At 31.5% G+C, this 22,667-nt stretch overlaps 4 protein-coding genes across 8 annotated transcripts; 3 read left to right on the forward strand and 1 right to left on the reverse strand.

The window, feature by feature from the left end:
• Positions 1-428: 428 nt before the first annotated feature.
• LOC113852481 (ankyrin repeat-containing protein At5g02620-like) lies at positions 429-4,595 on the forward strand. Of its 2 annotated transcripts, none has more exons than XM_027482771.1 (7): positions 429-538; positions 1,352-1,736; positions 1,869-2,348; positions 2,430-2,579; positions 2,795-2,872; positions 3,338-3,783; positions 3,882-4,595. In XM_027482771.1, exons 2-7 carry the CDS (start codon positions 1,361-1,363, stop codon positions 4,473-4,475), a joined length of 2,124 nt encoding a protein of 707 aa, XP_027338572.1. In that variant the 5' UTR covers positions 429-538; positions 1,352-1,360; the 3' UTR covers positions 4,476-4,595. The 2 variants fall into 2 exon arrangements, with proteins under 2 accessions (XP_027338572.1, XP_027338571.1); XM_027482770.1 differs by lacking the exon at positions 429-538 and adding an exon at positions 3,221-3,271 and having other exon boundaries at positions 1,274-1,736.
• An 804-nt stretch (positions 4,596-5,399) lies between these two features.
• On the reverse strand, positions 5,400-8,613 carry LOC113852415 (14 kDa zinc-binding protein-like). Of its 2 annotated transcripts, none has more exons than XM_027482646.1 (6): positions 8,510-8,613; positions 8,350-8,433; positions 7,484-7,579; positions 6,868-7,015; positions 5,952-6,069; positions 5,400-5,849 (listed from the first exon to the last, which is right to left on the reverse strand). In XM_027482646.1, exons 1-6 carry the CDS (start codon positions 8,539-8,541, stop codon positions 5,782-5,784), a joined length of 546 nt encoding a protein of 181 aa, XP_027338447.1. In that variant the 5' UTR covers positions 8,542-8,613; the 3' UTR covers positions 5,400-5,781. The 2 variants fall into 2 exon arrangements, with proteins under 2 accessions (XP_027338447.1, XP_027338448.1); XM_027482647.1 differs by having other exon boundaries at positions 5,457-5,849; positions 7,484-7,573.
• Positions 8,614-9,606: 993 nt separating this feature from the next.
• On the forward strand, positions 9,607-14,741 carry LOC113852404 (UPF0047 protein YjbQ-like). 3 transcript variants are annotated; one of them, XM_027482632.1, is made up of 6 exons: positions 9,607-9,916; positions 10,834-10,894; positions 10,984-11,078; positions 11,175-11,208; positions 11,448-11,490; positions 11,589-14,741. In XM_027482632.1, the coding sequence occupies exons 1-6, from the start codon at positions 9,728-9,730 to the stop codon at positions 11,641-11,643; spliced, it is 477 nt and encodes a 158-aa protein (XP_027338433.1). In that variant the 5' UTR covers positions 9,607-9,727; the 3' UTR covers positions 11,644-14,741. The 3 variants fall into 3 exon arrangements, with proteins under 3 accessions (XP_027338433.1, XP_027338432.1, XP_027338434.1); XM_027482631.1 differs by having other exon boundaries at positions 9,608-9,916; positions 14,314-14,573; XM_027482633.1 differs by having other exon boundaries at positions 9,608-9,916; positions 12,895-14,563.
• Positions 14,742-18,838: 4,097 nt separating this feature from the next.
• On the forward strand, positions 18,839-22,070 carry LOC113853003 (probable receptor-like serine/threonine-protein kinase At5g57670). Its single transcript, XM_027483432.1, has 7 exons — positions 18,839-19,016; positions 19,092-19,346; positions 19,515-19,672; positions 19,774-19,853; positions 19,977-20,112; positions 20,297-20,446; positions 21,912-22,070. The coding sequence occupies exons 1-7, from the start codon at positions 18,839-18,841 to the stop codon at positions 22,068-22,070; spliced, it is 1,116 nt and encodes a 371-aa protein (XP_027339233.1).
• Positions 22,071-22,667: the final 597 nt, after the last annotated feature.

The following is a 22,667-nucleotide window of genomic DNA, read 5'->3' on the forward strand; positions in this document are numbered from 1 at the left end:
TCATTCTAATATATTAATACTTTTTTGAGTTATAAATTATTTTTCGTAATTTTAAAGATTAAAACTGATGGATAGTTAAATTGTAAAAGAGTAATTAATGTAAAGATTAATATGACGTAATGGTCCACTGATTGTACTTTTTCCTGTGCATGAAAAAGTTTCCATGCACTATCAATTCATTTGCACTTGCATGCTACTCTTGAAGGGCCTAGAATCTTCTCTTTGCTCACTAAAACCACCACAATCCTCATCAACATGATCCCAGAGGATACTTTTTCAACAAAGAGCGTAATTTAAACGCAAATGTAATTTCTCATATCCCATATGCTTGAAATCAAAATTGTACATTTTCATCCACCACTTAAATCCCCCCTCTGTTCTGTTTCTTTCTTTCTATATAATCTCTCTGTGCTCTGTTAAGTACTTGCATTGAAGGGACACCTCTTAATTCCACACTCAGGGTCCTTACAAGTTGCAACGGTCTTTGGCAACTTCAGAATTCCCAGGTCAAAGATTTTTCGTTGTGATATTTGGCCATGTAAGTTTCTTAAATCCTCTTTGTACATAGTATATCGCGCATACATTGTTGCCATAATTACTAATGCATTTTAATGATTTAAATATGGTTCATTCTCTGCATTAAAGCAACAGTTCAGTCATTGGATAAGGATTATAATTTTTGGTGTTATTTTCCAATTATAGCTACTTCCATGTAAAGCCGGGATTGGTTGAATTTTCGGAGTTCAAATAATTGACTGGAAATATGAGAAAAAAGCATGGAATGAACATGGAGTTATATTTTACATCCACCCTTATTATTTTCATAACTAACATGAGATCAAAATGAAGTGATATTGTATTATAACCTGTCCAAGCAAAACAATTTAGCACCTTCTTCACTAAGCAACATGAGGAAACCCCTTTTAACTCCCTTAAAATTCCATTTTGACCTTCCCAAAGCAAACATATGCTAAATGGCTATAGAAGGAAGCAAAAATGTCGGGTGTAGTCCCATTGCTAGTGTCTCTGGTTATTGATCACTTCCATGTGTTATGAATTGAATCATTCCATGCTAAGCTTTTTAGAATTCATTTTTAATTTGTGAATTGATTTGAGAGGTATAAACTATGAATATTAATAATTTGCTTATCCATTCATGAATTTTCTTTTTGCAGTTGTGTTCTTAATTTTGCTTCAAGTTCAACTATTTCTTGCTCACTTTACCCGAATAGTTGGCACACTTACATCTGTTAAGAAATAATATACCATTGTTTGTAATGAAGGAAAATAAGCGTTATTGTGATATTATTTCATATCATTTGTGTTAACTATCTAGCTTATCTGGATACAGAGGAAGATCATGACAATGCAAGTCTCAAGTAAAAAGTTTGAACGAACTCCAAGTATTCAGAAGGTATTTCCACCCAAAAATAATGGCGAAATCACTGGATGTGACACATGCTCTGTTCAGTTCATCAACCATCAATGTAATCCATCAGAAAGCCAAATCTGTCAATGCTACGGTTCAAAACCACTTCTGTTAGAAGATGTGGCCCCTTCCCCAATAAATCTCTCATCTTCTATTCCAGCCCATGCGATGGAACGTGCTGTGTCAATATATCAACTGGTTCCTCCGTCAAGTACTTCTGCAATTCCACCTCTTCACGCAGGTGATCAATTGGATCTTGAACACATTAACTTTTCAGGACCCCGCTCGAGTTCATTTCCTGTTTTTGGTAAGTTTAATATGTTGATCGTACATTCTTCAAACATTTGTTACTACATGATCATTGCCTCGATTCTAGGTCCTAGTGTAGAATATAGTCAGTAGTGAAAATGTGTACTGATATATAATGCTTGCATGACAGGAGATAAAATACCAGCAAATCTTCACCTGTACTTGCCCTTATATAGAGCTGCAATGAGAGGTGATTGGGACAAGGCTAATGTGTTCCTAAATTTGCATCCTGGCGCAGAGCGTGCCAGGATTTCAAGAGGGTGGGAAACAGCTCTTCATATTTCTGCTGGTGCTAAACACATCAAATTTGTGGAGGAACTGATCAAAAGAATGCGAAGTAAGGACTTGGAAATTCAAGACAAAGATAACAATACTGCACTTTGTTTTGCTGCAATATCAGGGGTTACCAAGATAGCAAAGCTGATGGTGGAAAAGAATAGAAACTTACCTGGAATACGAGGTAGTGAAGGGGTGACACCACTTTATATAGCTACATTACTGGGTCAAAAGGACATGGTTTGGTATCTCTATTCAGTGACCAATCATGAGGATCTAAATACAGAAGACTACTTTAGCCTATTAATTGCTGCTATATCTACAGATTTATATGGTAAGTTCAAGAAATGAATTAAGAGTCCATTTAAAAAACATTGCAATTGTGATAATTTCTCCATGAATCTTTGCTTCTCAGATTTTGCCTTACATATACTTGAGCGTCAACCACTATTAGCAACTTATCATGGTTTGAATGGGGAGACAGCCCTGCACGTGTTGGCAAGAAAACCGTCATCATTTACCAGTGGCATTCAACTAGGAATATGGGAAAGATGCATCTATCCATGTAGGTATCACTCATCTTATGTTACCTTGTGTTTTAAAATGTCATTTTTATAGAGTCCTTATACAGACAGATTGTTTGGTTCAATCTTATGCTCAATATATTTATAATTCCAGCACTCTACATTAAGTTGTAGTTTATTCTTGAAGGGATTCATTGAGTACAAAATAAAGCTGAGTTTTGTTAAAGGAATGACATGTTGAAATTCTTTTTTGAAGGGATTCAAGTCAAACTAACAAAAGATTACAGATGCCAGGCTAGCAACTTCCAATCCCAGGTGCCTTCAACCTTTCAAGGTATGTTAAATATTTGTCTGCTGGTAAGTACTAGGTGCAACATCCATAAAGCAATGAGCTTCCACATTCACAGCAAGCTTTTCATCATGAATCTTTCTCACACATGATAAATCATTGAAGTGGTTTGCACAATTTGTGATGAATTCTTTTCATAATTCAGATTTTAAAAAGAAATAAGAGTTAAGGAATGGATTTGTAGTGGTCAATGTGAAAATGCTTATCAAATTACATTCCCAAGGGCAGAATTATTCAAATATTCAACTAAAATGAGCTATTGTATCTCCATTATGTCTATGAATAAGGTTATTTATAATGTAACTAATTATTCAATAATCTATTGGATTGAAGGTGCAGATAATCTATTGTTGACTGGACTTTGGTGGGCTGTCAAATATCTTGGTATGCTTCAACTTGATGGCCTCACTAAAGTTGTTTGCGTCTTGAACTAACTTGCTTTACTTACAGTGCCAGGATTTGAAGCAGTTCAGAAGAAAAGAATATTGAATTCACAGGCTTTAGAGTTAGTTCAACGTCTTTGGAAAGAAATAGTGTCTTCAAAAGAAATACAGCAAGGAGACTTAATTAGAAGCCCTTTGTCACGACCCCTATTTATTGCTGCTGAATTTGGAATCCCTGAGATTGTAAATGAGCTTCTTGAGTCATATCCAGATCTACGTAAGAAAGTTGACAGCCAAAAAAGAAGCCTTTTCCACATTGCAGTGATGTATCGTCAGGAAAAAGTATTTAAACTGATTTATGACATAGGGGCACAAAAGGATCTGATAACTTCCTACAGAGACAATAACAATCACAACATATTGCATTTAGCTGGAAAATTGGCCCCTTCAGATCAACTTCATGTTGTATCCGGTGCAGCACTGCAGATGCAAAGGGAATTATTGTGGTTCAAGGTCATTGTTCAATCTTTATTCTGTTGTCAGTTTCTCAGTTTAGTTTGAAATTGAGAATTTAAGGTTGTTTTGAAACATTTTATTTCTTGACTTTGCAGGAGGTGGAAAAGATCATACAGCCTCTTTTCAAGGAGATTAATGATTCCAAAGGTAAGACACCTCAAATGTTATTTACTGAGGAACACAAAGGGTTGGCCAAAGAAGGAGAAAAGTGGCTGAAGAACACTGCTTCATCATGCATGCTAGTTGCAACACTCATTACCACTGTGATGTTTGCAGCTATCTTTACTGTTCCAGGTGGGAACAACAATAATAATGGGTATCCTATTTTAATGCATACTGTACCCTTCAAAGTTTTTGCTCTCTCAGATGCTCTTGCATTGTTCTCCTCGGTAATATCGGCGCTGATGTTTTTGTCCATACTCACCTCAAGATATGCACAGGAGGATTTCCTTGTGTCACTGCCTAAAAGGTTGAGTGTTGGCATTGCAACCCTTTTCTTCTCCATCATTACAATGCTCATAGCTTTTGGTGCAACATTTTTCATTGTACTTGGCCATCAATTGGCATGGATTGTCATTCCAATTACCTTTGTTGCTTGTATACCAGCAACATTGTTTGCCTTTTTACAGTTTCCTCTTCTTGTTGATACAATCTCGTGTACATATGGACCTGGCTTATTTGCTCATTGAGGTATTAGGCAAATGCAATTCAACATTAGTGTGATGCTTGAGTTTGAGTTTGGTTTTGAGCTCTTAGTTCTATTCTATGTCTGCTATCCCTCTATCTATGTTATATATATTTGGTAATTCAAGTTATTAATTAATCTACACTTGATGCTCAGTACTCATGTTCTGTCTTTTTTGGTCAATCAATACTCATGTTCTCGAATTTGTATTACTGTATATATTAGTTATACTTTTGCCCCTTGGTAGACAAAGTTGGGCTTGGTTGATTCAGGCTTGCCTTCGTATAAACACGGGGATTTTCACTTTTTGTCCGTTAAAAAATAGTCGTACGATATTGCAGGAGAATCTGATGCACAAGACTGCATATTCTAACCCCTTGCTAAGTTATTGGTTACCATCCCATGCAAGATAGTTTGATAAAACTATTTTTGGTTATTTTCGTAACAATAGTTCTAAAGAAACTTGATTTAATCTCACAACGCCAAATTGTTTAATATTTCACTGTTCAAATATTAAATGCTATCTTCAAACACAAGCACATGTGCTAAAATAATCCCAATTTTTTTTTATTGTTCATATAATATTTTAAAGTAACTAAATTTAAAATCACATCAGTGTAATTTTAAAGTTATTCAAAACTTTGTTTTTTGCAAATAATATAATATAATATAAACATGAATCCATTACACTTTTGTTAATAAATTGTACTAAATTAAATTTTCTTTATTTCCAATATTTAAATAAAAAATAAATGCTACATATTATATATTTGCAGGATTTTTTTATGTAAAAACAAACTAGGTCAAGTTGTTTTAACAACAGATGCAAGATATATATATATATATATATATATATATATATATATATATATATATATCTTAGAGAAAGAGTAATATTCATTCTAATATAAATAACACTGTCAATGAAATTAATAACTATATTCTTGACATAACTAAATGATCAATAAAATAGTATAGATAATCACCTATTGTATTATTAAGCATGAAATCACCAAAAGAGTTGAAATAGTATTCAGAGGCAAGATGACCAGATATTCTGCTCCATTTAGGTTTTCTTTGTAACACGAGCATTTCACCCTCTATTCAATTAAGAAAAGCTCCTACGGATAATCATAAAACCAAACTGAACGATCCCTTGTAGCTAGATTATTTATATGTAGGTCTCCATATTACAATTATTGAAAAGTTATACATGAGATATTCATCAGAAAATGGGCAGTAATAAAATGGGAAAATGGTAAATATAAGGTGTTGAAGCCAATAAGTTTAACAAGAATTAACTTTCAACTTCAACCTGGTGGCCAATTCATCTGTCTTCCACCTAGTACATGCAAGTGTAGATGGTACACAGATTGACCTAATAAAAATAAAGTATGAGAATAGGAAGATTGGCGATAGGGGCACCATAATAAGCAAGTGAAAAAGACTCGGATAGATTGTTGAGAAGAAACAAACTTACAGGCACTGGGACCATTGTTGATGACGACACGGAATCCATCAAGTATACCTTCTTTTTCAGCCACAATTTTAGCAGCATAGAGAAGTTGACCCAATATTTCCCCATGTCTACCTTCAGCCTGTGAAAGAGAGAGATTGAAAGGTATCCTAGACTGGGTGGGGTGGTCTTAAAGAAAAATCATCATCCTTTTTGGAATATAAACACTTAAAGATCTTTTGAACCATCAGATCACAAAAAAGCCCCGATGTAATGTTGCTATCTAATGAGACATCCAAATAACTCAAAGGTCAAAGGAAACCAAAAATCTGATAACTGGCTTGAAAATAATATAAATAAAGTTTGATAATCAAGAAGTTTTTAAAATCTGAAAGTACATTTTTTTATATAATGTGAATGTATATTTAACTTAGAGTAGCATGAGACAGAAAAGGAAATAATGTTGTAATCTGCAGATTATGGATGAGACACATCACAAATATAAAACCAACATTTTGTGCCTTGGATCAAACATATCAGAGCAGCTAAAATCATTAATTGCTTTTTCTATATAAATTCTTGTTAGTTTTCCTCTTAGTAAAGCATGTGAGATTACTGCACTTCCATTCATCAAGACTTCTGTTACCTTAGTGGCATCACTTACAAATTATATATTATCATTCTCAATGATGCTTCTTCTCTTCGATTTGAATGTCTTCATTTAACCATCTTCATGGTCCATACAATTTAAGTAAACTAATCTTCATGAGAAAATATTGTTTTTCTCCAATCATCACTTTGTTATTATATAAATCCATGTTCTTTTTCATGATGTCAGTAGCCAGAGTGGGGACAAACCAAATGAATCACTAAACAGAAAAAGAATCATCTAAAAATTTTGCTAGTGTACACATAAAAATAAAAAGGGGTGATTAGTGACCTTGCCAAGTTGTGTTAATCCATCTCTAAATTTAGGAATGACTAGAACATGAACTGGAGCCTGTGGATTAATATCTCGAAATGCTAGAACCTTTTCATCTTCGTATACAATGCTTGATGGGATTTCCTTTTTTATGATCTTATCAAATCTGGAAAAAAAAAATAGAGGAGACAGAATTACACAAACAAAGAAAAGAAACACATTAAAATGATTAAGAAATAATATTGCCGGTGTCGGTGCATGTGTGTGTCAGCATGTCTATAATTATCAATAAATATACATCTTATATAGTATGGAGCCAAAAGAATTCCAGCAATACTTCACTGATTATATGTATCAGTCCCTGAAATTCAAATTGACTGTCACAGTTTGTGAGGGAAACCATACATAATTGAGATTCAAAATCCTTAGAGAGCAGCAAATCCTTTAAATTTAGAATCAACTCTATCTTGAACATCATTCTTAGAGGGAGATGGAAGGAGCAATGTTCTTGCAATGAGATTCGTGCTCCCTTGTATAAATTTAATCAATAATCATGACAGTATAATTATACTTCAATGAACAGGGAAAAACCATGATGAGAAAAAACTGATACTAGAAATTGAAGGGCAGTTACATTGTAGGAGCTTCACTATCAAAATTAACAGCAGCTGCTTTTGCTGCAGCAGCCTCTTCATTGTTTGTAGCACTACTACTAAAAACCAACCTGGTCCTGTAACAAGTAAGCAAAATGTCAAAATACGTCCATAGACAACAAGTCCAATATCACAGGATAGCTACTACTAACCCCGAACAGAAGTATTACAGAGAACCTGAAAATCCAAGCAAACAGCATATGGCTCAAAAAAAATACTTGCGTGGGCAAGATACAACACATTCTTGTGTAAGAAATCAAACATGTATGGTTCAAATCAACAGGGGTGTCTATTGCCAGTCATGTCTATTCGCACTCTTATTTAAATAAATTTAAATAGGAGTGGCAATAGACATTTAAGAGTGATAAAAATCACTCCCCAAATCAACAACACATTTGGTTCAGGACAATTAAAGGTTCAGTTTGAGAAAACATTATTTTTTTAATTTCCATTTCATATTTTCACAAATAATTACAAAGACTAAAACAGCTCCAGTGCTAAAACATTACTGACAGGCCGATTGGATATAGAAAGTTTTGAAGTGGCAAGAAAGATGTTCAGTCAATGGCAAATTTCCTATTCATTACAGGCGTTGCACCGACCTCAACTGGCTCTAACTGAGAACAAACATAACAACAGAAATCACGGATCATTGTATAGAAAGTTATTTCACGACCCTGTCCATCTCCTTAATTTTGTGCAAAACCTAAAACTCCCTCTTTTTCTTTTCATGCATTGCTATTTGCTAATGTCATAAAAAAGAGAACTTTAACATTCTTCACAACAGAAAAAGAATTGAACAAAAAAATGTTTAAGCAAACAGAAAAGCAACAAAAGAAATTGAAACCTGGGCGGTTGATGAGGAAGAAGAAGATTAAAGGTGGAGGGATTGAGAGCGAAAGGTGTAGCTAATCTGAATGTGGAACAGTTTCTGCAATCGAATTCAAAGCCAAATTCAAGAGAGGAAATATTGAATTCTGATTGAGCTAAAATGGAAGGTACGGTACCTAAAGAGAGAGAAAGGAATCGTTGCTGCCATGGTTGGTTAATTCCTCCGTACATTATCCAAATTTTTCCATTTTCTTGAGAAAATTTATAAACATCTGTTGCTATGTTTCTACTATTAAGTTATTATTAATATAGATATCGATGAAAGATTGAAAAAAAATAAAAATAAATATATAATAAGATTACTTCAACATCATTTTAATTTAATGTCCAATTATTAAGTATTTTATTTATTGTATGAATATTTACATAAGATCGAATATAAATTTTAAAAACATTTATAAGATTACGAAATAAAAAATATTTCATTGACTGTTAAAAATTATAAATTAAATATAAAATGTTCAGATGTTTGACATTTTAATTTTGTAAAAATTAATTAATAAATTTTATTTCAATATTAATTCATTATGTTTAATATCAATTAGAAGAAATTTGAAGACTAAATAAAAAACTTAGATTACATAATTAATTAAATAGGAAAATTTTGATTTAGTTTAATATAAACATAAAAAAAATGTGTATTGTAAAAGGATCATGAATTGAAGACAGAGGTTATACGAGAAAGAAGAATAACTATCCATTTCGTAAGAATAAACAACACGAGCTTCAAGTGTGATTCTAATAGTCTACAACGAAGGCAATTTTTCTTTTTTTTCAGACTATATGCTTTATTTCAATACTTGTTTAATTATTGAAAAACATTATATTAGAGATAATTTTAAAAAAAAGCAAAATTTTCTCATATTAGCGTAAATTTTAAAAAATTTATATTTAATTGAGCCTTTTAAAATTTCTTTCCCTATTTTCTCATTTTAAAATGAAAAATTACTGTTTAAGATTTAAATATAACAAAATATATATTAAGCATAATTGCTTCTTACCGTTTTTGTTTATATAAATGTTATATAACTTTTATAATATAAAAATAACGAAATTATCCTTCTTTTATGTTCCCAAACATAATTATATATATAGCTCTGATGTCAATGAACCATGACCGTTGGTGAGAAGCAAGAAATCTTGTACCTATGAGCGGTCAAGATTGCACTTGCTTGTGATAGCACAGAACCACAACCTACGGGTGTGGTATACATGAAAGATTCCCCCAAACATGGTTTTGATTTCATGGTTGAATGAGTGTACTTAATTGACTCCATTTATTTTTGTTCACTCAACTCGGTGGAAGCACTTATATCTAATTTCATGCTTTAAACATGCAAATGCAAGTGTCCTCAGTGTCTTTACAAGCCAAGGTTGGGGTTTGTGTGAAGTCACAACAGCACACGAACCCAGCAACCATAAACGACCACAGTTCCTCGGCCAAGGTGTATGCTCCTAAGTGGACCCAGAAGACAATAACTTTGCCTCCCCATAAACGTGGCTGTCATCTCATCACTTCTAAGGTAAGTGAACTACTCAGCTTATATCAATTATCATTATGTTCCTTCCTTCTTTGTAAAACAATCTCTGTAAGTACAATTATTTGTCGGACTAAAGCCTTTTTGTCCCTCCAACTAAATAGTAACTTATCAGTAAGAAAAATAAATTAATTAGCAAATTACGAAGCATTTTATTGTTAATTTCTTGCTTTTAATCCACAGTTAGGAAAGAGAACAGGTAAAGTTGAAAGATTCATCTTATTATTTTAAGGATAAAACTTAGTAACTGTGTTATTTTTAATCTTTAAGATGAAATTTAAACATTTGGAGGTGGTAATTTTTTGTTATAAATATATTGTTTATTACACTTTTATATTTTACTATATATATTAAATTTTTGTTTATATATAAAAAAAATTAATTACTTAACATCAACTCTTAATATTTTTCTAAAACACAAGTATAATTTTTTACATATTTTTTTGGTTTTTTTTTTATCAAAATTATAATTCCATTATAATAAAATCTCTACATTTAAAGTTACTGTGGATTATCAAATTAAAATTTTAATTTTAATTAAAATATATCGTTAGAAATTTATTAAGAACTGTACCTAAATTTTGTTGTTTTAGGCTATATTTAGTAATATGATCTTATAACTTATTCTTTAAAAACAATAAGTTAGTAGAGCCATATTTGATAACCACAAAATAAAAAAGGCTTTGAAAAGTTGATTGAAGTAGTATTTAGATTTATCTTAGTTTTATGCTTACTCTTTTTTAAACAATATCAACGGTCTTGCTCTTTTAAACAATATCAATAGTCTGTGTATCCTATATGGTGGTGCATGTATAAATTTATGGGGGTTCTATGTTTTTACATTATCGTAAATGCATTGATTTTATTATTATTATTATTAAATCGAATAACCATTTGTTCAGATAGTGAAAGAAATTGGGCAAGAATTGTCTGGATTCAAGTGTGGCCTAGCCCATCTGTTCTGTAAGTATATTTATGTAAACTGGGTCTCCAAATCATAATTATATTCAATTTTGGCTGCATAGAATGAACTTCTAACGAAAAATATATAGTGCATCACACAAGTGCTTCTCTGACCATCAATGAGAATTGTGACTATGATGTTCGAGATGACACAGAAACGTTCCTCAATCGGATAGTTCCTGAGGTTAGATATAAAGTCTGATTTGGTACTTGCAATATATCAACTTATATTAATGTTCTATTACAATCTTACGAGACATGAAATTTCCATGTTTTGCAGGGGCCGTCTGCACCTTGGAAGCATACTATCGAAGGTTAGTTTTTGAATTTTGATAGGCCAAATCAAATCAAGGGATATCTAACTAATTCGATGATATGTTATGGTTTTCTTAAATATTTTTAATCTGAACTTGCACATATACATGATTCCAGGTTCCAATGTTTGGTTGTGCACTCTTGTGAGATACTTCATATATATATGATATATATTACAGATTGATTTATCATGCTATCAAAATATACATTATCAATCTACTGATTATTGTGTTTTCAGGATACCGATTACAAATGGAAAATTTAACATGGGGACATGGCAGGTAATAATAATTTTTTTATGATTTATTCAAAATGTTCTTGGTCAAGATCATTACTGATAACTTTTCTTCTTTTTTTTTTTCCTTTTTGTTGGGAAAAGAAGAAAAATACATTTATCCTTTGAGAATTACCCTTCTAACAGAAAAATAAGATAAAGACAATCACACAAGATGAAAATTCTAAAAACCGGAGAACTCTAAAAACAAACCGAAAAACTCTAAAAACTGGAGAAAAAACTACAATATAACACTCTAATACACCTACACTCTGTGAACATGTAAAGTTACTTTTGTTGACTTTGTATAGTCAATATTGTTGGTTTTGTTTTGGGTGGAAGAAGTAAATGAAAGGAAGCTATGAAGTGGGCTATGGATTAGGTGCATGTACATCCAGCTCATATTGAAGAAAAAATGATGCATGTTGTTCGGTGGCATTTGAAGGCACTGGAACAATTCTTGCCTATAAATACTTGCATCCTTCGTCAGTTTTATGCATCCCATCATCCAACAAAATCGAGTGTAATTTCATAGTGAGTAGAAAAAAATACATAAAGAGAAAAATACAGAGAGATAAAATAGTATCCTTCTGTGAGGTTCTCTTAGTGAGTGAGTTTTTCCTATTTTTCAAGAGAGAGTGTCATTGTTCTCTCCTTGTAAATTGGAGAAAAAAAATTATAATATTTCTTTCACTTAGTAAAAATATTTCTCTGATCTTGCCAGTGATTTTTCCTTTATCTGTTGAGGGTTTTCCACGTAAAATTATTGAGCTTCAGTTCCTCTTTTCTCATCTCTATTTTAGCTGTGTGATATTACTCAGTTACTCTGGTACCTAACAGTGGTATCAGAGCCGATGGTTCGGTAGTATATTCTTAGTATGCTCTGTGGTTGCAGCTTAGTCTGATCTTCCACATCAGAAAAGATTAATTCCTTGTTGTTGGAGAATCATCCACTGGTTGTTGACGCTGCGGTACTATTCATGATTACTATTCACGGTGTGGTTGTATACTTTTGCAGTGATTGTTAACGTATACTGGAATTATTCTAGTGCGAGGTAAAAATATACAATATTGTTCACGTATACTGTACTATTTACGGTAAAATTGTGTAAACCGGTTTAGTTAAAAAAAATGGCGGCGAAATTTGAAATTGAGAAATTCAATGGGAGTAACTTCTCTCTATGGAAATTGAAGATAAAGGCAATTGGTATGGTCAATCGGTTCATGGCAGATCTTGGTAAAGAACATTGGAATGCTGTAAAGAGAATCCTGAGATATGTTAAACGAACCTCTAGTGCTGTATTATATTTTGGAGGATCAAAGTTTATTGTCAAAGGATATGTTGATTCTGATTTTGCAGGTGATCTTGATAAAAGAAAATCTACTACGTGCTATGTGTTTACACTTGCAGGAGGAGTAGTAAGCTGATTATCTAAATTACAATCTGTTGTAGCTTTATCTACTACAGAAGCATAATACATGGCATCGACTCATGCATGCAAAAAAAACAATTTGGATACAAAGGTTATTGGAAGAACTCGAGCACAAGCAACCAAAGATTACGGTGTATTGTGACAGTCAGAGTGCCTTGCATATTGCAAAAAATCCAGCCTTTCATTTCAGGACAAAGCACATAGGGGTACAATACCACTTTGTCAGAGAAGTAGTAGAAGACAGTACTATAGACTTGCAGAAGATTCACACGAAAGATAATCTAGCAGATGTGATGACGAAGCCAATCAATGCAAATAAGTTTACATGGATTAGATCCTCCTCTGGCCAATTGGAAACGTAAGCAACATGGAACTGGCAAGAAGAGAAAGTTTTGAAAGATCACAAAAATGACTTTAAGTGGGAGATTGTGAACATGTAAAGCCACTTTTGTTGACTTTGTATAGTCAATATTGTTGGTTTTGTTTTCGGTGGAAGAAGTAAATGAAAGGAAGCTATGAAGTGGGCTATGGATTAGGTGCATGTACATCCAGCTCATATTGAAGAAAAAATTATGCATGTTGTTCGGTGGCATCTAAAGGCACTGGAACAATCCTTGCCTATAAATACTTGCATCCTCCGTCAGTTTTATGCATCCCATCATCCAACACAATCGAGTATAATTTCATAGTGAGTAGAAAAAATACATAGAGAGAAAAATACAGAGAGATAAAATAGTATTCTTCTGTGAGGTTCTCTTAGTGAGTGAGTTTTTCCTATTTTTCAAGAGAGAGTGTCATTATTCTCTCCTTGTAAATTGGAGAAAAAAAATTGTAATATTTCTTTCACTTAATAAAAATATTTCTCTGATCTTACCTGTGATTTTTCCCTTATCTGTTAAGAGTTTTCCACGTAAAATTATTGAGTTTCAGTTCCTCTTTTCTCATCTCTATTTTAGCTGTGTAATATTACTCGGTTACTCTGGTACCTAACACACTCTCCCTTATCCCAATTACACCTACACTCTCCAAAGCAAGTAACTAAACTAAACCTCACAACACTCTAATACAAGAGTATAAAAAAAGTCAAATATAAGCTTAAAGTCAACCTCACAACACTCTAATACAAGAATATAAAAAAAGTCAGATACAAGCTTAAAATATTTCTGACTAGAATGCCTTGATACCATGGACTTAGGTCTATTATATAGACTTGTTCACTTACTCCCTTGTTCATTCCAGGCGATGTGAGACTTCTTCTAACATACCTTAAACAATATAAAATTTTCAAGATGTACTATTTTCATCCATCTCAACACTTTTCTAATCGAATTTCTTTGAGGCTGGATTATAATAGCTTCAAAATTATTAATATAATATAACTTTTCATTATGGTGAAGGGTATATGGCTGTGTGAGCATCGGGATTATCCTACATCGCGTACAGTTGTCGTCACTCTTAATGGAATATGAAATGCTCAGAGGTCTATTTGCTTAACTTCATTATTATCAAGATTACGTGCATTTTTTGCTTGAGAATGTATGGATCATCTCTGAAGCTATAATAGTTTTTTCATAGGTTAAGTTTGAGTACTTTGCTATATGGACACAATTGTAAAACTCTTTTTTATCATTGAATGCATTTGATCATTCTTCGTGAGCATTTCCAATGTACTCTTTGTCTTACATTAAGTAGCATCACTTAAGTATTTTTAATTTATTTGTTACTTTAACATATTAAAAATTATTATTTTAATAATATTTTTATTTAGAAAAAATAATTTTGTCAACTTACTAAAAGTGTATGTGTGTATAAAAGACTCTTTACCCATAATTGAAGATAATTTCGCTTCTAATCATAAGCTTTCAAAAAAATTTTGTAACAAGTAAACTATTATCTACTTCGTCTTATGTTATAATTGGATGAAGTAAACATGAACTGAAAAATAAAGCATGGAAAACAATGAGGCTTTTAATCGATCGATGTGTGAATTTTCAAAGGAGAAATCATGGTCTCAATAATAATGGGATTCTAGTTAAATGAAAAGTGTTACGTAAACATGCCAATCATTGACCAAGGTTCCAAAACAAGAAGAAGGGAATTAATGTATGATGATGATTAATAATATGAGAACTTTTAGCCTTGGAGCATGTTCACGCCTTTAAAGTGCCTCCACTTGTCTGTGACACGCTGAAAAATGAGTCGTGACAAAGCTTTTGGTTTCGTGGTTTTAAAAGTATTAAGTGGAATATGTGTTTATTAATACACATTGTTTACCAAAACCACCAAATAATCATCATCAATCATCGGAAGTAAGCATTGAATATTCTCCATCTACTATAAACAAATTTAACTAGGAGAAGTTGGAAGTTCAAACTATTAATTATATGAAGAGAGTGATTTTCCCAACTGATGAGATCAACTATTTTGTTTTTTTATTATAAGACTTGTCTTTGGGTTAATGATAAACGGATAATAACATCTTTCTAAGTGCTTGCAATGAATAAATTATATAAAACATAGACTGTATCAGATGAATAAAAAATAATTGATTTCATTGAACATCTTATCCAGTGCTTTTGTTTGATAGTACAGTAGTAGTGGGGTTTTTATGTTTGGTTATGTTAGATTAACTTCGATTTTTCTATAACATATGAGCTTTTCTTAATCCCTCAAATCAGTGTATTTTATGTAAATGTTTTTGTTATGAAAGGTTTAGGTATGTTCATCCATCGTTCAAATATAGGCAACCGAACAAGTTCTTCTGTATCAGTACTTTTTATATAAGTTTTTTTAGCAGCTTTTTCTTTTTCAAATATAATTATATTATATTACTCATTAAATTTTTTTACAATATTCGGTAGAAAAGGGTGAGTTCATTGATTGATTCGACTTTCTGTTTGTCATATGCGTTTGAAGTTCCAACTAAATTTGGACTGAAAAAAAATTATAGAAAATATACTCAAAACTTTAGTAACGAATGTTTTAAAAGTACTGCTTAAAAATGTAAGTTAAAAATATCTAATCAATATTTTTGTTAGTTACGATTTAAAAAAAAAAGAAATGGTTTTTTATTGAGGAAAAATATTTACAGAATAAATAATTTAACACGCAGTTAATTTTCAAACTAGTTGATAGTTTATGTTTCTAAAATAATAAATATTTTACTTTTATTATATATATACTTTTTTATTTTCTTAACCAAAAATCTAAACACAATTGGTGGTTAATTATTAAAAAAAAGGCTTTATTCTTCTAAAAATTTATCTAAATATAAGAATTTATAGAGTTATTTAAAAATTTCGTATGTATGACTCATGCGACCGAAAATTTTCTTCCTTAACTTTGTTGTCCTGAATACTTTAAGAATATTTATTAATATTTTATATTTTACTATTTTTGAAAATTGATAGTGTATTCGTTACTAAAATTAGTGAATTAAAATCGAACAAAAGATATATGCTATTTTAAATTTTATTTTACGTAAGATGAATCTTGTCCTCTCCAAACCATATATATTATCAATTTATCATGATAATAAGTATATGAAAAATAGCCATCATTACTGAAATCTTGTTTCGATTTAATTGTTAAAGTAAGCTACAACTATAATTCATTACATGATTGGATTTAGCAGTTTTTTCTTCAAAAGTTTACTCCGTAGAATTTTAATTATATGTTAATTTTTACTATAAAATAAACATCTAAAAAGTAGAGTAGATTCAAAGTCACATCATAATAAGAAGTTCAATGCAAATACATGCATGTTTGTTTCTGAATACGCATGTTCATCCTGTAAAAATTTACTTTATGTTCTGTCAACTTATATCCGCGTTCAAAATAATCAATGTTATCACCTAAACATGTAGTAATTATTTTGGATGCCCCAAACATGTAGTAAATTAATCCTTTAAATATGTTGTCCTATTTAAGAAACATTTCGTAAATGGATGTTGGAGCAATAAATGTTTATTTTAATTTTACATGAAGCTGGGTATTCTTTTGTCTGAAAAAATAAAATAAATAGAGATAATTGTATATATAAAACCACTTTATAATTATAAATATAGCTCGTTCTATTAACTGGACATGGCTAATTACACCTACTAATACAGATTTTAATTAGTTAACTCAGAATTTGATATGCAAATGAGGTTTCCCTCCAATGTTCCCTTTTTCATTCTCATCGAAAATTTGAAATTTGAAGTTAATACTTACAAAATAGAAAGGGAGAGGGTGAATAAAGAGCTACTTGTTAAAGGTAAGAATTACATCGCTAATTGAAGAACTAATGGGAGTTAGAATCTCTTACTTTTTAGTGGGGACTCAGATTACTGTTTAGTAAAGCTCAATTGGCACAATTAACAACTTTACTTCTATATTTGTCATTACATGGTTCTCTAATAGAAATTTTTACCCTATTAAAAACTCTTAACTGGGAGAAATTAATATTTATATTCTTAAATCATTATGCTGAGCTATGAAGCCATAAATTATGAGACAAAAAAATGAACTCAAAGTGTGAGTTTAACTTTAAATAAATCATCAATGAATGAATATTTCTCCATAAATAGAGGCAAACAAGAAAGTAGGCTAATCATTGTTCCATAGATATATGTTTTTTAATGGATACGTATACTTTTAGCTTTGTTTAAGCAAATGGTTTTCCTTATGTCCTTCTACAACTTTTTTATTTATTTATAATTCTCTTAGAAATATTTATTTTGTTAAAAACATGAAAATCATTTAATATTTTTTTAATAATTAGAAACGTTTATGGATATAAAAAATAGAAGGATTTGGAATTATTTTTTCATGTCTCTCAATTATATCTCACTTTATATTTTTCTTATTTTCTCATTACATTATCTATCACATTTATAATTTATCACCTTTTTTTCTTTTTCCTTTCTATTTCTCTTCTACCTTACTATTTTTTTTAATGACAAAAAGTTAAAGAAATGGTGTAAAAAGAGAATAAGTAAAAAAAAAAAAATACCATTTATTAAATGACAAGGATTTCATATTTTAATAATTTAAAAACATTCAACACTTTTTTCCCTGGTAATTAAGAGGAGAAATAAATATTAAGCTTTTCCCTAATTATACCCATCATTACATAATAAAAACTATGATATTCTTATAATCAAATCAATTAACCATCTCAAATTTTAAGTCATTTCCTTATTCATCCAATTACAAAATGATATATAAGTAAACAAAAAATAATCAAGAGGGAGAATCTTATTATTTAATTGTGAGAGATTTTTTTAAAGTGTTATTTTATTCAATTTAAGGATAAAAAGGAAACACAAGAGAAAGGAAATCTGAATCCATTATCGATAAAGTAAATATGAATTTTTCTGGCTTATTCTTTAATGTATTAACTCTGTCACCTTTTGTTGCCATTTATGTCTTGAAAAAGGCACTGCTATTCCATATTTATACAAGACAAAGCATTTAATTTGAGCTAACGGACCCCAAAGTACCCATGCAACGCAGTTATCCTATCCTATACGGACATTTTCATACTCTCCTTAGAGATGAAAACCATCTGCATTTTTTATTATTATTTAAAAATTATTAAATATAATAAAAAATATATAAAATTTACTATTAATTTAATAATTTTTATTTTTATTCTTATAACTTTAATTAAATTTTAATTAATAGTAAAAAATAATATATCCCTCTTCTCCCGGTGTTCTTAAAAGTTCACAGACATCCCTTTGACTCTCTCTTCACTCTTATAAACCGTTGTGTCTGTGTCTCCGCCTGTGCAAGACACAGAGGGAGAGAACAACACATAGCACACTTAACACACCCCACTGTTGTTGTTTTCTTTCACATTTGACAGCAAAAAGGTTTGTCCTCTGTTTCTGCTATCTGCATGAAAACAGAGTCCTCTGTTTTGTATTTATTGCAATGAAGTATATGCGGAGCAACAGCTTAAAGAGGCTCTTTTCCTTCGGAAGACGCGGTTTTGGGGAAGAGAACGATGTGGGATTGGTGGTTCCTCCTTATGTACAGAACCCTCCAAGACCCTCTTGGAAATGCTTCTCTTATGAAGAGTTATTTGATGCCACCAATGGCTTTAGCTCAGGTATATGATGATGGCACCATTTTTGTTTCGTTTTGTTTCAAAAAACCAATTGCTTTTCTTTGTGATATTGTGCAGGAAATTTGATTGGGAAAGGAGGATATGCAGAGGTTTACAAGGGAAGGTTGAATGGTGGTGAAGAAATTGCAGTGAAGAGGCTCACTAGAACTTCGAGGGATGAGAGAAAGGAGAAGGAGTTTCTGACTGAGATTGGAACAATTGGTCACGCGCGTCACTCCAACGTGTTGCCTCTTCTAGGATGTTGTATTGACAATGGACTTTACCTCGTTTTTGAGCTATCCACTGTTGGTTCTGTTGCTTCCCTTATTCATGGTACATGAATCAAAATCATCAAACAAACAAAAATGAGAAAATATAAATGCAATCTTTTTTTAAAATAGAATTTTGGGCTGCTAAACTTGCTATGTGAAATGGGTTTGCAGAAAACAATTAATAAAGCGGGTTGAGTCTTAATGAATAGTTTGTGAATGTTGTTTGTAGACGAGAAAGTTCCTCCTTTGGATTGGAAAACAAGGTATAAGATAGCTATTGGGACTGCACGTGGCCTTCACTACTTGCATAAAGGTTGCAAGAGGAGGATAATCCACAGGGACATCAAGGCCTCAAACATTCTGTTGACGGCAGATTTTGAGCCAAAGGTTCTAATAATTTGTACTCTTCTTAACTATTTTAGTCGAATCTGGTGATTTTGAATTTTGATGGGTTTGTTTATTTATTCCCTTGTTTGATATTGTGTCAGATATCTGATTTTGGCCTAGCAAGGTGGCTTCCATCTCAGTGGACTCATCATTCTATAGCCCCAATAGAAGGGACATTTGGGTACCCTTTTATTTTATTTGTCAATACCCTTCAGTGATTAATATCATATCAATGTAATAGTATACTATATTGAAACAAAAACGTGGTTTTTAAATGGTAATGTCTTGTTCTTATCTTTTGTAGGCATTTGGCACCTGAGTACTACATGCATGGAGTTGTGGATGAGAAGACAGATGTATTTGCCTTTGGTGTTTTCTTGCTTGAAGTCATTTCTGGGAGGAAACCGGTTGATGGGTCTCACCAAAGCTTGCACAGCTTGGTAGTAACCCCTACCTTTGATCATGAAACTCGTGTTATTTTATGAACTTGCCGTGTGCCATAGGAAATCCCACATTTTAGTTAGCTCTAGATTTAGGCTAGACTAACGGTGATTTGTAATATTACATTGATTAATTTATTTAAACTTTTTTTGGGGTAATTAACTGTGTGTTATGACTTGATAGGCTAAACAAATATTAAATAAAGGTGAGATAGAAAAGCTGGTAGATCCAAAGCTTGGAGGGGCTTATGATGTGACACAGTTTAATAGACTTGCCTTTGCTGCCTCGCTGTGCATTCGAGCATCTGCAACTTGGCGACCTACCATGAGTGAGGTAGCTCAAATACCTTTGTTTCTTAACTTCGCTAATACTTTTCAAAATTTATATATTTATTTATTGAAAAATGTTAACATCAGTTCTTAGACACATTCATTATATTAAAAATATAAAAGCATAATAAATGTTATTTTTATCAATAGAAACTTATTATATACTTAAATAAAAATTAAAACTAACAAAACTGTTACTTATTTGTTGAGTTAGGTTATTTTGTTTTTAGCCATAAAGAATAGCTTCCAAGTTAACAGAGAGATTCAGCCCTGATTCTCAAGTTCAACATGTTACATTGGCTGGGAGCTAGGCTGATAGCTGGTTGCGTTTGAACTTTATTGATTTCAATTTTATGTATAAAAGAATAACTTGGTGTCTCAACTCTGAAAAACTAGTAATCGAGTCTTTTTCTTTTCTTTTCTTTTCTTTTTCTGTCATGAAACTAATCACCAACTTTATTTTGGTCATCTAACTGGTATAACCACCACGGCGTTGCATAAGTAACACCATTTAATGTTTTATAAAATTATATCATATTAGGTAGAATAGTCTGTGTCTGTGTCTGGTCCCCTTGTTTTTTCCTCTTCAATCCCATTTGCACAGCAAAATTTTGTTGTTAATTCTTATGACCTCTAAAGCCTCAGCAGCAAATTACATCATATAACAGCATGATATTGGAACTTATTATCGTGTATTGAATTCGTGGAATTTAAAATTTTGTAATCGGACATATACTCACATCGTTGGTGGATCAAAAGATGGTTAACTGTAAAATTTCAAATTACATTTTTTTTTTCGGCTTCATTAATCAATCTTCTAAAAAAGTATATTATTGATGAGCTCAATTTTCCATCAGCTTTGTCATTTTGTGTCACTTTCTATTAGCATGTGATGCGTGTCCAAGAATCCAATTATGGCCATTTAGTTAACCTCAAAGAGACAAATATACCATATTGAGTTTTCAAATAATCAAGTATATAAATATAATACCATAATGTCAGCTGTCATTGTTTTCAGTCACGATGTTCCTTAGATGACCGTACTATTCAATAGTCAAATATGTGATGTAAGAACTTTGATTCATTTCATTTTTTTTTTTTCAATTGTTACTGACAGCCTATTGTTATTTCTGCCTTTCTTTTTATCCATGTAAATTAATTAACAAGTTGATGTTCTGTCCTACCTAACTTTGATTAACCATCATGCTAATAACAACAAACAATATGATAATCTTAAATTTGATTTTGGTATTAAACAAAGTAACATCATACAATGTGGTTACATGCTTGGAAATACTAGGAAGCCAATTAGAAGGCCATTACTCATTGTATTTTGACTTGAAAGTATTGAACTTGTTATGTAAAATGTATATTAGTCTTTTCTTTTGCTTTTGATTTTTAATGTAGTTTCTCCTATAGTTGATCTTTGTGTTTCAATGGTCTAACTTATTGTTTTCATGAATTGAAAGGTATTGGAAGCAATGGAGGGGAGGGAAATGGATAAAGAGAAGTGGGTAATGCCAAAGGAAGAAGAGCAAGAAGAAGAATTTTGGGATTTTCAGGATCTGGAATACGCATATGACAGTTCCTTTTCAATTTCTCTACCTGACTCCATTGGAAGTACTTAGGGTGAAGGAGTTAGGTGCAACTTTCAACTACATGTATATATAGATATATGTTACATAAATATAAAGGAACAGAGAAGTTTTTTTTATTAAGGTTGTTGAACTTAAGAGTTTAGTAAAATTAAAATCGTGGGAAGTTGGTGAATTCAACTCATAAATTTGTAATAATTTACTAAATACCTAAATAAATTTTAAAAATTAATCTTAGTATATAAGTGAAATACAGTACCATAAAATAATGATTCCAACTTATAATAAAGCACACTATGCAGTGTTTGTGTTGGCTGTGATGGAATATTTGTCAAAATTCAACAAAATTATTAAAATTCTAAACTTACTCAATTTCTTCTCTATGTATATAAATAAATAAAAACTCATTTTTGACGTTTAAAAAATCGTTGATTAAAAAGTGCATGCACAGTATTAATATGCCATCTGCCCCAGCCACCTGCAATTCTTAATGTACACGTTTTTTTTTTAAATGTTTTTTTGGGGAAGAGGTTGACCTATTCAGAAGTCAAGGTATCATGAGTAATGATATTATTTACAGATAATTAATTTTATTAATAAAAATAAAACCTATTTCTATATTCTGTTTTT

Source organism: Abrus precatorius, unplaced genomic scaffold, assembly GCF_003935025.1.
Source record: "Abrus precatorius isolate BTA unplaced genomic scaffold, Abrus_2018 Scaffold10, whole genome shotgun sequence".
Classification (NCBI taxonomy): domain Eukaryota; kingdom Viridiplantae; phylum Streptophyta; class Magnoliopsida; order Fabales; family Fabaceae; genus Abrus; species Abrus precatorius.